Source organism: Delphinapterus leucas, chromosome 1 (genome assembly GCF_059928025.1).
Source record: "Delphinapterus leucas isolate spDelLeu-1000000601 "Yukka" chromosome 1, BTC_Dleu_Yukka2, whole genome shotgun sequence".
Lineage (NCBI taxonomy): Eukaryota > Metazoa > Chordata > Mammalia > Artiodactyla > Monodontidae > Delphinapterus > Delphinapterus leucas.
Window position 1 is genome coordinate 182,679,913 of NC_143129.1, and position 13,836 is coordinate 182,693,748.

Below are 13,836 nucleotides of genomic sequence, written 5' to 3' on the forward strand. Positions count from 1 at the left end.
GCCTCCTTCACCCTAGGGAACCACAAGGCCGTCCTGTTTGCTCAGACACACGTCCCGGGAGTTACCATCCTCCTTTCTCGACATGTGGTCCCTCGGCGGACTCTGAGTTCTAACAGTAAAATGTGTCCTGAATCTGGCCCTTCCTCCCCGAATCTACTGCTGCTAGTCCGAGCCTCCATCCTCCCCCCGGGACGCTGTGGCAACAACTTCCTGTTTGGCCCCCTTTCCTCCACGGGTCCCCCATCTCTACACACACAGGCTGCTCTCCACCCAGCCATCTGAATGGTCTTTTAAAACACTAGTAAGATCATGGGACTTATCTTCTCAAAATCCGCCCTTGGTTCCTTGCTATTTTGGAATCTTCTGAGGACACTGCTGCCTCAGGTACCTACTTACTCCGCGTGGAGACCTCTTTGCCCAGGGATTTGCGTGGCTTACCCATTCTTTCATTCAGGAGTCTACTCAAATGTCATCTCCCAAAAGAGGCCTTCCCTGACCACACAATCTAAAAAGACGCTTTCTTCCCATCCCTTCTAATCTTTTATTCAGCTTTTCTTTGCTCTGTAACATTTTAAATTTGTATAACGAGTGTCTTCCCTCATTGGAGTGGGAGGGCCCCGGGTATAGGGCCTGCTCTGTTCGCTGCTGAATCATCAGGACCCAGCGCTTGCCGGGGACAGCTGGGCCCTCGGATACGCCCTGAACAAACTGCTGCTTTCTGCCTGAATGCTGCTTCCCTTCCCTGCTTCCATTTCTCCCCCAAATACCCAGGACAGTGGTCCCTTCTCATTCTCTGCTCACAACAGGAACTTGTTAAATTGACACAGTGAAAATTTCAACCCTCCATCTCCCACCCTACAACAACACTACAGAATCACTGGCAGGTATATAAACAGAGGCTTTGGGAGAAAAAAAAGGCAAATCTTCCACCTAAAATAGCCACTTCCCTAACCGGGAGGAAAGTATTTCTAAGAAACAGCATCACATTAGTTATAGAATAACTGCTGCTTTGCATTATCAGAAAGGAACATGGAGGTCATAGCACGGTGACATCTGTCCCAGAAGAGTAATGTCTTTGCAAATCAAGAAAAATCTTTGTGTAAATACCTTTCAAAGGGTGTAGGAATAAACGCACATCAAAAGCCTTCTGATGCACTGGTTGTACCTTTATTATTTTTACCTCGTTCACTAATAGTTCCGTGATGCAAGGTTACCATACACAGTTAGATAATGTCTGCATTGCACATCTAAGGCTATACAGCAAAAGAACCAGAATTAGTACAAATACAAGAACTATATTTACATTCTGTATACTCAGGCTCTGAACATCAGATAATATTTACATAATAAAACATGAAAATGAGAATCTGAAATTAATAATGTACATTGTTGCTAAATGTGCTCAACTCCTTCCCTGGGGAGAGATCAGTTTGCAAAGTCTTGGTTCAAAAAGGCCACTTATGCTTCATGGGTTTTGTGCATGAGGATGGTGACAAGGGACTTGAAGTCTCACCGGACAAGTACTTCAGAGCCACAAAGTCTAAGACGACTCACAAGAAGGCTGATGGATTCCTCAGGTGAACTGATGCCAGAATACGCAGCATGAAAAAAATTAACTTGAAGACATGAAAACAACACACGACGGCCAGGGTTTGGCAAGAGACCAACCTCAACTCGGACATTCCGTCTGAGCACAAGCCGTTTTGGCTGAATTTTTAATGTGAAATTTGTATCAACTCTAACTTCTTCCTTTAAATGACTAGAGGCTTTCCTAAGATTTTATGGGGCTCGAACACAGGTTTCATAAATGGCCTTTTGGAACACAACAGCAGCAGATCATCTCTCAGCTGATATCTCCATTTACTAAGGAAGCACAAATCAATACATTCCTGCTACACAGTCATGGTCTGGCCACACACTTGGGTGAATCATCACTGGCCACAGTGGACAGCTGCAGTGCACACGAGTTAGAGTCCTATTTAAATACATTCAGCAAACCTTCTGAGAGCAGCAGCAAAATTAGTCTCTTTCTTTTTAAAGAGCAGGTTAACAATCACATTTTAAAAAGGGAACCAAAAGGTAAAATGAAGGACCCAAGTCAAACAAGAAATGAACAAGCCCTGATACTGTCCAGGAGAACCCTAGTGGAACCCAGACGAGGGAATGCCAAGTACCAGCAGGTGCTACACGCTAGGTCATCCTTGCTTTTCCAGATCAATGTGCAATTAATTATAGCTGTATAAATATACAAATACCTTACAAAATTAAATATCCCTGTAAATTAGACAACAAGCAGCAGACAACAAAGTCTTTGCTTTGATATATGTGCCAGGAGAAGTCATTTTACTTTAGGTACCAAAAGATCTTCCACAATGGCTTCATTGATTCCTTCATCTTACAAGAGCTGAAAAATCTCACCCACAATTTGAGTAGTCGTAGTTGGGAAAAATCATTTCCCTCGACTTCCCTCACATTACCAAAACGTACTGGAATCCAAGTGCTCACCCAGCTGCCAAAAGCAGCCCTTCCCTGCGCTCGTGGCTGTGTGCGTGGGCTGGCGGACCCCGCAGAGCCCGGCCTGAGAGCTCAGTGACCCCCAGGCAGGCGCGGAGACAGGAGGCTGTGAGCACTGGTCTGGTGGAAGCTGTGAGGCCGTCTTTTGCTCTGGCGGGAGAAAGGAGGATGGGGGAGGGAGGGGAGGAGATGGCTACTCTAGCGCTCATTTCCCCTAAATTTGTATAAGTGTTCTTTCTTGCTTAATTATTATTTGCTTGTTTAAAGGTGTGCTTCAAGAAAAAAAAAAAAAAAAAAAAAGCAAACCAACCAACCCTTAAAAGGTGGTTTCCTTAAAGGTTTGAGTTCTTTCAACTTTCCTGACACTATGGCTTCCATGAAAGCCTCATAAATAATTCCTGCCATAAACTCTCTCTCAGAGCTTCAAAGTGGGGACGGGCCTGCCTGGAAAGGGACCATCAATCCTGAAGCTGCTCCAACTCCAATCTGAAAACAGACCCCTTGAGGAAGGGGCGCCAGTGCGGGCTGTGTGCCGGGGACCTGCAGCCAAGGCCCCCACTGCCTCACAAGGCCTTCTCACCTCGGCCTCTTCTAGTATCTGACGCTCCAAAGCAAAGGCTTTCCAAGCCAGTTTTGTTTAAGTTAGAATAAAAAACATCTTACTGTATCACTTGATTCTATCTCCCTCGGCTCTCCCCGGCCTCCTTTTGCCACAGACACGGGCCCTCCTATCAGACTCTGTAACAGCAGCAGCAGCCATGATTTAATTCGAAAAGTAACCTTCAAATCTCATCTTCGTTTCCCTGAAACTAGATTTAATTTCAGCCCAGGAAGCTGTCTCTAAGCACGGGCAGACCCTGGATTTGAGTGGACACTGGAAGGGCACATTGTGTCCATTAGACAAGAAACCTCTAACTACTTTAAAGTCTGAAGCACCATTTAGAAAACAAGTAACATTAGAGTTAGTGACCTATGTTTTAAGGAGAGGAAGAAAGTTAAAAAATCTACCATAGAATTTTTCTTGATCATTTTTCAGGTAAGGTCATAGCCTTTGATTTCTAGTCTTTCTTTTGTTAAGCTCTCCGTGACTCCCTTTTCCTCCTCTTTGCAAAGCAATTATGATGAACGAAGCCAGGAGATGAGCCCCTCCAGGAAGGCAGAGGCAAGGGTCTGGGTGCTGGTGAGCCTGCCCAGCACCCATCCTGCTGAGCGCACGGACCCTTCCCCTTTGCTACCTAAGAGTCAGCACCCTCGAGGCGGAGGACCCCCGGCGGAGGATCTCCACCAAGTGGCAGCAAGCAGATACCTTCCTGAACACCTGAAGGATGGATGGTCAAACAGAGGTGTGAGCGAGGGCAGTAAAGGATGGTACAGAACAGCCCAAGTCAACTGGCAAAGCAACTGAAGTAACTGGAGGCCTTCTCTCCCATGTCATTCCTGTGACACTTACTGCAGCTGAAAGAGAAAGAGCATCTTCCACAATGGCCTCTGGAAGCAGGCGATCCTGTTCTGTCACAGAAGGAGGCTACCAGCAGTGAGCTCCTCCTTCCTCCTCTGGCAGTATTTCCACGCACGACGGAGATAACCAAGGAGGAGACAAATGACCAGGCCTGGGGCCAGGGTTCAGGTGGACCCTCTTCTCTGCCCCCAGGTGTCCTTTTGCTCTTAGTGGTGGCAGGAAGTCCGTTATAATTCTGGGGTCCAGAAAGCAAAGCCTGCCATGTTCACTTATCTATGAGCATAGGGAGACAAGCATCATTGAAAGTGTTTTCAATTTGACAAGGATCACTGAAAATGACCTCTGGATTCAGAGGGAGACATCCAAGTTTACACTTAAGAGTTAGATTTCTTTGATCAAAGGGAGCTACAACAATCACAAGGTCACTACCTGGCATAATCATAATCATAATGATGACAAAGACCATCAAGTTCATCACCAGATAGTGAAACACTCCCTCCTTGCGGGATATTTGTATATGACATCATGGCACTAATTCCAAACTGTACCACTGTCATTACTAACTCCAAGAACAGAACTGAGACTCTGAGAGAAGAGGGTCCCTCCCAGTGGAGACAAACAGCTCACAGGAGCCCTGCTGTGAGGAACTACAAGCATCCCACTGACCCCCACTGTCACGGCCCAAGTCCCACGGTCCTTTGAAATCCATCAGCGATAGCCTTGGCTCTTTCCTTCTTAAAAGGTCAACAGTAGCCACTGTCCCAAACCTGCTGAAAAGTCTCTTCCACTAAATGAAAATTACATAACTATGTTCTAAATAAGCCCTAATTTCAGAGAATATACCTGTCCCATTTCTAAGCTCACTACAACCCTTTCCCTGAATGGAAAATGTAAGGATTAGTCATGGCAAAAAGAGACAGAAGGGGAAAAGGTTAAGTTTTTTCCTCTCAGGTTCTAAAAAAGACCAGATGTCTCTTCCTTTTGTCTCTAAGCCACCCAAGAAAAATTAAAATTATATCACAATGAAAAGAAAAAAGTATTATGTTGTCTTGAACAACAGACAGAGATATCCAAAGACAGAAGTACAGACATCAGAGGTGGTCATATGGGGACCTATCACACAAAAGGAAGCCAAAATACACCAAAAAATAATTGGGAGATTCACTGGATCCCCTCTGGGTTTTTGTTTTTTTGTTCGTTTTTCCCCCCCTTTTGTTAGGCCACATGCTTCTAACAAGATTCTCAGCACAGGAAAAAAGAAAAGAGTACAGAGCAATGGGGACGGGGGCCAGGAGCGACAGAAAAAGTGCTGGACGAGAAGGGACGAGCACTTAAGCCACAGGATCACACACAAGAATAACCATCAAGAATCACAAAGAGGAATGAGAGGTTAACACTTTCTTTATCTCTCGGAAGGCGAGTGAGGGCGCTCGGCAGTCACCTAGTACTTCGGTTGGCTTGGGCATCTGCGGGAGAGTTTTGACCTGTGGGCAGAAAAGGGATCAGAGGATCAGACAGACGGCAGGACTGGAAAACTGGATCTGGGGCTCTTGCCCTCGCAGGTATTCCTCCTCTGTGCTCCCCTCCTTGCATGTCCTCCCATCCTGCACCGCAGGCCCGGGTCTCTAAGCCCCTGAACAAAGAGGCCGGCCAGTGGTCCTCCTCACTCTGGGGACCCTGGGACACAAGCCCCTCACAGGATCTGAGGCTGGATCATATGGCCGAATATTGGGAGACCGTTAAGGTTCTCACAATCTTCCCTTTACTCGGTCCCACAGACCCCAGCTGTAGACCCCTTAAGAATAAAAAGTCAAAGCAGGAGACTAACTGGGTACAAATGTGGCCAGAGTCTCCTTAGCCATTCGGGACACCAGATGCCACCTTATGAGAAGCTGAGGCCTCATCGCCACCTTACAACCACACTTACACTCCTGTCCTTCCTCTATTTTAAACTTGTTTGCAACAAGACTTCCTTTTCTGTTTATGTTGACATCCCTGGAACCAAAAACCAAGGAGAGGAAGCAAACACAGGAACAACTTCTTACCGTATTGTGCCAGCAAGGAGTGGGTTAAAGGCATATAACCAGTCGTTCATGTCTTTGTCATTGAGAGCCTGCAAAAGGACCCCACGGTGCTTTGTGCATACAGCAAAGGTGTTCGGTGTCTGAAAGAGACACAGGAAGATGAGAAAGTTACTATGGATACTGAACAATGGGGACCGCCAGCCATATTCAGCGGGCACACGGCCCTTCACACTGAAGGTTCAGAGACACCAAATACAAAAGAGAGATTCCACACCACACGATGGAGTTCAGAACTCAACAGGGAAGGCTCTGCGTGGCAATGAAAAGCAAGAGAGGGCAGGACTGACCTTCACCATGGCCTGCTGGTCCTCGCTGTATTCCACCTGCGCTGTGGACAAGTTAATGATGCCACGCTCCACCGGGTCTTTGTCACTGTTATAGATGAAGACATAGGGGCGACGGACCACGACAAAATGTTTAGCCCAGTTGCTGGAAAGTGGCTCCTTGAAATGCAGATATCCTTTCTTAGAGACCACTGAGCTGAAAAGGGCAGTACAAGAGAGGTTAGTTTCTCACAAAAATAAAGTGATCATGAGGCGAGGGCCATCAAAACAGACCTAGGCCAAGTCCCTAGGCTGAAAGAAACAGGCAAATGATCTACTTGGTCTAGAATCTTATCTGCTGAAGAAATGCAGCGGAAGAGCACAAAGCACCACCACCACATGCTGTGCCGGGTGGCGGTGATACACCGGGAGTGGAAACCCAACCAGCACTCTTTCACCCTGATTCCATTTGCATTAGACTGTAATGCAGACCTCATGTAGAAGAGCTGAAAGTAAATTCCTGCTAATTTGTCTTTTAATACCTGGCATCCCTGTTCAATATAGTACTCACCCTGGTCTAATTTCTTCAATATCTGGAACAAGATTGAGAAATTCATTTTTTCCTGCTCGGGCCAAATAGGGCGTTTCCACAGTTGGGACTATCTGAAACTGTTCAAATTCTGGGCAGGGACTAGAGGCCCGGGAATTGGCTTCTGGGGTCCTTGAAAAGAGAGAGGTTAGGAAGAAAGGGGTAACAGGTGCTTCAGTAAGGTCAATACACAGCCGTCTCACCAGGAGGAACAATGCCTATCCCCGAACACCAGGAACCTTGCAAACATCAGTTCCAGAGAGCTTGGCTAAGAAGACAAAGCTGGTGTCTGAAACGTAATCCCAAATTCACCTGGTGTCATCCTTCGGCAGTTACAAAGGAAACTCATCACTGATGACCACCAAGTCACTCAGTCTCTCTTCCTACCCTGACGCCCTCTCAACAGAAGGGTACTGAATATGAACTCCATTCCTTTATATGTTTCTATTTAGTCTCAAGGCCATACCTAGGGCACCACCTAGGGCAGTGGTTCTCAAAGTGAGGTCCCTGATCAGCAGCATCAACTTCATCTGAAAACTTGTTGGAAATTCAAATTCTCAGGCTCCAACTCAGACATACAGAATTAGAAACTCTGAATGGGGTTCAGCCACCTGGGCTTTAACAAGCCTCCTAGGTGATGCTGATGCCACTGAAGTCTGAGGACCACTGCCTGAGGGGCTGGCAGAGCGAGCAAACACATGGGAAGAACCCGGGCCCCTGAACGGCTGTCTGGAGCAGAGCTGCTCCACCAACCAGGACCAGCTCTGAACCGATGTGAGAGAGATAATCCCCCACGCTCTGTATTGTTATCTTTGTAGAGCAGCTTAGTCTAATTAATTGCATTTCACCAATTCCAAAAAGCCCATTTTTCTCAAACTTTACCATTTCTCGAATTGGGATGCATCTTGTAATTGATGGCATGTCACATTTTAGTTGGCATTGCTTTTTCTTTTAGTGGCATATAAAAATAATGTCTTAGAGTTGATGGCATCCCAGATTCAATTAAATTACCTGGTTGTGTTATTTTCTCCAGCCCACTGCCTCAGTGTTGATACAGGAAGGTAGACAGCTGGATGATAACCAGGTGGGTTGTGACAGGTGAGCATAATGAATGGAGACAGGGCAAAGGAGACTGATGGCGCACTGCACAGCAGTGATTCTAATGATGAATTCATGGAATCATTCATGGACTTCATCTCTATTCTTCTTACCTATATGCTTTCTTGTGTCATTAAAATATTTTTTCCAAAGTAGTTTCAAAGTATTTTTCCCAGGATGGGGCTTCCTGTGTCTGATCTGACTGGGGAGACAATCAGGGGTGTGAATACAAGAACAAATCACGCAAAAGGGGACGAAGAAGAGGAGTCAGTGACTTGATGCAGAAAGTTAGTAAAACGTATGACGTTAAGAGACGTCAGCAGCATCTTCCCAGTCACTGTGACATCCAGAAAAGGCTCCCACATGTTTCCCAAGGCTGCCTAGGGGGACGGTGCTGCCCTCGGTTGAGAACCACTGAGCTAGCGGAAGGTTGGCATTTCCCTTGGTTCTTACATTAGCTTTTGTCAGTGAAATCTGGGTACTTACTTCTGATCCAAAGAGTTGCCCCTAGCATCTATCAAAGAGGGGCAGGTGGAGGAGGGAGTGAGGGTAGCACTGCTAAAACTGGACACAGAGGGATCCCGTCCGACTGGAGAGATATCAGACAACTGGAAGAAAACAGAACACAGCAAGTGAGATTCAGATGAACAAAACCACCTCTGCAGTAAGAAGCTTTGACAGCCAGTGACCTCATGTTCATAAATCCTCTTCTGTTTCAGGTCATTCAAGAAAACAATCCTTATGAATATTTTATGGCCAAAGTGTCAGAATAGGAATCAAGACATTTATAAAAGAGGCAAGGCTAGCTTTTTATATTTATAAAATATGTTTATATTTTATATTGCTACAGCTTCCTGCATTAACTAAATGACCCTATCTATATGTGCTGAGAACTAAGAACAACAGGCACTGTTCTAAGAATATGGCAGAGGCCCTGCCCTCCTGGAGCTTACACTTTAAGTGGAGAAGGCAGATAATAAACCAATCAACAAACACTTTAAGAAGTGTCAGGCAGGGATCAGTGCTACAGCAAAAAGTAAAGCAGAGAAGCAGGTTAAAAGGTTTCAGAGAGCTGCTGGCCTTACATAGGGTGGTTAAGGAAATCCGCTCCAAGGAGGCAACATCTGAGCAGAAAAATGAAATAAAGAACTGAATCGTGGGACTATCTGGAAGGTTATACTGGGAAAATTCACAGCCACCTTGAGGTACACAACCTCAAGGTGGAAAGCTTGGAGTGTCTAGGGAATAGCAAAAAAGGTGAAGATGACCAGAACAGAGTGAATGATGCAGAAATTCTTCCACGTGTTCACCTCACTCTTTGTTGAAGGCAACAAAACTTCATGCCACCAAGAGCCTCAGGACTTCTTGTGCCTTGCCATATAATAATATATCACCCCCTGCAGAATACCCTCCTCCAAGGGATTCAGGGAAAAGCCCAAATTATGAGAGTAATTCTCACAATTACTCTAAGAGACACAGAAGAATACTTTTATCTTCAGAAGTCAGTGTTCTGACTGAAAAATTAAATAAACGGAAGAGCAGATATGTCATACATCCTCACATGTAATGCTCTGCCCATCTCAAGCCACCTAAAAGCAGCAAAGCCAGAGGACAGGAAATGAGAGCTGCTCACCTTGCAGCCACTGATGCTGCCGTGCACCTGGCTGAATTCTCGGTTGAAAGTGTGGGTGAGAAGTTGCAGGCACTAGGGAAGAGAGAGGGAAGAGTAAGTTTCAATGGTTAAACAAAGCCCGGGATTAAAGCAGGAAGGGAAAATAACATGCCTACGACTCACAGTGGAGCTCAGGTGCTGCTCAAATAGCTCTAGAAATTAACTGAGTACACAGCAAGAGAAGCCTGGTACATGCCTAACAAAGACGATAAAATGAGTGGATAAAAAGCCATTCTCAAAAAAAAAAAAAAAAAAAAAAGCCATTCTCATGACTACAAGTGAATTACCGTAAACACCATAGTTTAAAGCGTTTAAGAATGCGACAGCATCCCTTTCATTCTCCATTTGCCCTGGTACTAAAAGGCATGGAGGTTTCTGGATGGACATACATTCCCAAATCAACTAGACGACCATTCGATTATTGAAAAGAACACAAAATCCCTCTTATTTCTATATTCCATTGTCAGCCAGTTGCCCAGACCCACATGCCTGGTGGTCACCCTCAACAACCTCTCTGCCCTCTCCTGCTGTTATCCAGGCAACAAGGAATGCGGATTCTACCTTCCAAACGTCTCTCCCGTGATTCCTCTTCATCCCACCCACCCCCGCCATAGTTAAAAACTTTACCGTTTCTCATCTGGATTACTGAAATAAAGAATTCTTTCTGCCTCTAGCCTGTCTCTTCACCACAAGTCCATCCTCTTTACTGCTGCCAGAGAAATCTTTCTAAAACAAATAGCTGTTTGAAACATTTCCAAGTCACTCCCGGGATATTCTGGACGCTTTAGTCCAGCACATAGACTCTTCGTGATCTGGCCCTGCCCTATCTCTCCAACTCCATCTCCTGTCCCTCTCCTGCACGGATTCCCTCACACTGATTGTGCAGGACGCCGCTGGCTCTCTCCTGCGCATCCTTCCAAGGTCAGTCCACGAGTGCCCTCCTGGGCAGGCCTCTCCTCCGGCTCCCACAGCATTCTCGACCAAACCTCTATTGTAAGCTTGTCACCCCCTCGCCTGGTGTCAACTTATTAAGGGTAGAAGTTAAGTCTCATTTACTTCTATATTCACAGTGTGAGCACAGGCCTTGAACAGAGGCCCTCAAAGAAAGATGAAAATGCAAGTGAAAAAAACAGAAACACCAGCTCACAGAGCCTCACGGGGGAAAATGCTCGGCAGAGGCAGGGAGCCACACCTTGGTAGCCAGCTCTTTCTCTCGATCCACCAGGCTTTCAATGTCTGTGGAGTCGTAGCCACTGCTCTCACTGGGTGTGATGGCACTTTCAAAGGTGGTGGTTGAGATCTGAGAGGAGATGCTGGTGGAGGTGCTGAGGGTCCCACTGCTGAGGCTGGGGGACAACGAGTCGCTCAGGGATCTGGGGATGCTGTCACCAAGTCTCTCACGGAGCAGCAGGAAGTGGCGGGTTTTCTCCACCTAAGAAGATCAACACTACAGCCTCAGCAAACACAAAGCTCATCAAGATCTTAATAAGCAAAATATTATGCCTCCATCATGATCGAAAACTGCAAAGCCAGGATCACAGATAGGAGGTGAGTGTAAGACTGATGCTGCGGGAATCTTGCCCGAGAGTTCACCTGTGCACCCCGTGCCCCGGCGTACCTCGTGCAGGAGCTCCAGCTTCTCCAAGTCCCACTGGTGCTCAAGGATGAGGCTGTCTCCACGAGGCCGCCAGCCTGCTAAGTTCTCTTCTCCCCGCACATATGCCACTGATGTATCCAAGATTTTCCTTCTCCTCCTCTGCATGCCTGAGATAACAGGAAACAACTCTTTTTTCCAGAAAAACATCCAATTCCAATTTTAGCTCAAAATGACTTCATAATTCACATTATGTGGCACACTGAGACAGTTTAGTCTCAAGATACATGGGATTTTGATTATTAATAAAAATTTATCCCTTTTGCCCCAAAGCAACTCTCTAAACTTCTTTTAAAAACTGAGTTTTATATTCTTTAATAATTATGAAGCTAGTAATGCCTCTTGAGAAAATGCTAGTTTTTTTTTTTGTTGTTGTTGTGGGTTTTTTTGCGGTACATGGGCCTCTCACTGCTGTGGCCTCTCCCGTTGCAGAGTACAGGCTCCGGACGCGCAGGCTCAGCGGCCATGGCTCACGGGCCCAGCCGCTCCGCGGCATGTGGGATCTTCCCAGACCGGGGCGCAAACCCGCATCCCCTGCATCGGCAGGCGGACCCTCAACCACTGTGCCACCAGGGAAGCCCCAATGCTAGTTATTATGTTAAGTGAAAATACAGAGATTAAATAGCCTGTACGCTATCGTTCTAAATATATAAAAATACATTCATGGGGAAAAAGTGGGAAAGATGTGAGCTACCTCACATTTGGTAGCTCAGTTAAGATGGTAGATGACAGACTGGTTTAGCCTCCATTATTTCCCAATAATTTTTAAAAATATTACGCTGGTTTCACATACAAGAGACACGAATTTATGTTAATTAAAAAATTTCTGAAGGAACTATCTAGACACTATAATTAGCTGCTATTGGGACTTGGATTCATACTCAAAGTCGTCTTTTTTTATCTCAATCTTACCTGTGGGCCTTGGCCTCTTTTCCACATATGTTCTCTAAACCGACTCAAATTTACATTAATTGCTTTTAAAAACCCTGACTTGTGTCCACGTTCCAGTTTACAAACATGGAAACATAGAGTGCTGTTGAAGGCCACCAAACTGGAGGAACAACAGCAGTTCAAGGAGACATTAAAAAGGACACAGAACAAGTTCAACTTGATAATTTGTCTTTCTAGAGCATAGGAAGTTCAAATTCTAGGTTGACAGCACCTGTAAAGTTATACTGTCAAGTTATCTTTGGGGTTAAGGTTGAGAGGGAAATGGTTCTGAAGGTTTCCAAGCCAAATTCACTGTAACACGCTTGAATTTGTTATAGTATTCCACAGCCCAGCAACAATTTGTCCCATACAGCTTTTATAACTGTATTGCATGTCATAAACCAAACAGTGCTGCAACTCAGAAAAAGGAAACTCCCACCACCACCACCACCACCAAAGTGGCTTGTAAAATATAACTGGCTTCTCAAAAATGTATATCTATCCTACAGGGGTGGGGTAGATTTTTGATATAATGTACTCCAGTCAAATGCAAAGGTAACTATCACTTTCCTGATCCACAGAGCTTACCTGGACTACCTGTGTCTGCCATCTTGCATAAACTGAGTTCGTAAATTCCAGTGACTCGATTTCTATTTGAATTAAAACAAATAAACAACTGCTTAATTTCATATAGCACAAAACCAGGAAAATCTCAATTCTCTCTGCTTAAAACACTGTCTCCTCCACTGGGTCTGCAATCCACCCTCAAATATAATTACAGACATTTCTTATCAGTCACTGTTCTTTTCCTGTTCTGAGCTTAAGAATAAAACTGAATGATAGACCCAGCAGTCCCACTACTGGGCATATACCCTGAGAAAACCATAATTCAAAAAGAGTCAGGTACCAAAACGTTCATTGCCACTCTATTTACAATAGCCCAGAGATGGAAACAACCTAAGTGTGCATCATCGGATGAATGGATAAAGAAGATGTGGCACATATATACAATGGAATATTGCTCAGCCATAAAAAGAAACGAAATTGAGCTATTTGTAATGAGGTGGATAGACCTAGAGTCTGTCATACAGAGTGAAGTAAGCCAGAAAGAGAGAGACAAATACCGTACGCTAACACATATATATGGAATTTAAGAAAAAAAAAATGTCATGAAGAACCTAGGGGTAAGACAGGAATAAAGACACAGACCTACTAGAGAAGGGGCTTGAGGATATGGGGAGGGGGAAGGGTAAGCTGTGACAAAGCGAGAGAGAGGCATGGACATATATACGCTACCAAACGTAAGGTAGATAGCTAGTGGGAAGCAGCCGCATAGCACAGGGAGATCAGCTCGGTGCTTTGTGATCGCCTGGAGGGGTGGGATAGGGAGGGTGGGAGGGAGGGAGGCGCAAGAGGGAAGAGATATGGGAACATATGTATATATATAACTGATTCATTATGTTGTAAAGCAGAAACTAACACACCATTGTAAAGCTATTATACTCCAATAAAGATGTAAAAAAAACAAAAAAGAAATTAGGAGTCACATATAAAAAAATAAACTGAATGATAA

At 45.2% G+C, this 13,836-nt stretch overlaps 1 protein-coding gene across 20 annotated transcripts in view; it reads right to left on the reverse strand.

The window, feature by feature from the left end:
- Positions 1-1,145: 1,145 nt before the first annotated feature.
- The window catches only part of KIF1B (kinesin family member 1B), a 148,343-nt gene continuing 135,652 nt past the window's right edge, over positions 1,146-13,836 (reverse strand). For 17 of the 20 annotated variants that reach the window (XM_089901520.1, XM_089901491.1, XM_089901508.1 and 14 more), the window contains 9 exons: positions 12,852-12,913; positions 11,298-11,443; positions 10,872-11,111; positions 9,641-9,712; positions 8,494-8,615; positions 6,892-7,041; positions 6,345-6,537; positions 6,019-6,137; positions 1,146-5,457 (listed from right to left, as the gene is read on the reverse strand). In XM_089901520.1, coding sequence (XP_089757646.1) covers positions 5,415-5,457; positions 6,019-6,137; positions 6,345-6,537; positions 6,892-7,041; positions 8,494-8,615; positions 9,641-9,712; positions 10,872-11,111; positions 11,298-11,443; positions 12,852-12,913 — 1,147 coding nt within the window. In that variant the 3' untranslated portion in view covers positions 1,146-5,414. Of the gene's footprint in view, positions 5,458-6,018; positions 6,138-6,344; positions 6,538-6,891; positions 7,042-7,926; positions 8,210-8,493; positions 8,616-9,640; positions 9,713-10,871; positions 11,112-11,297; positions 11,444-12,851; positions 12,914-13,836 lie in introns of those variants that run through there. The other 3 variants (XM_089901473.1, XM_089901532.1, XM_089901547.1) reach the window with 3 other exon arrangements.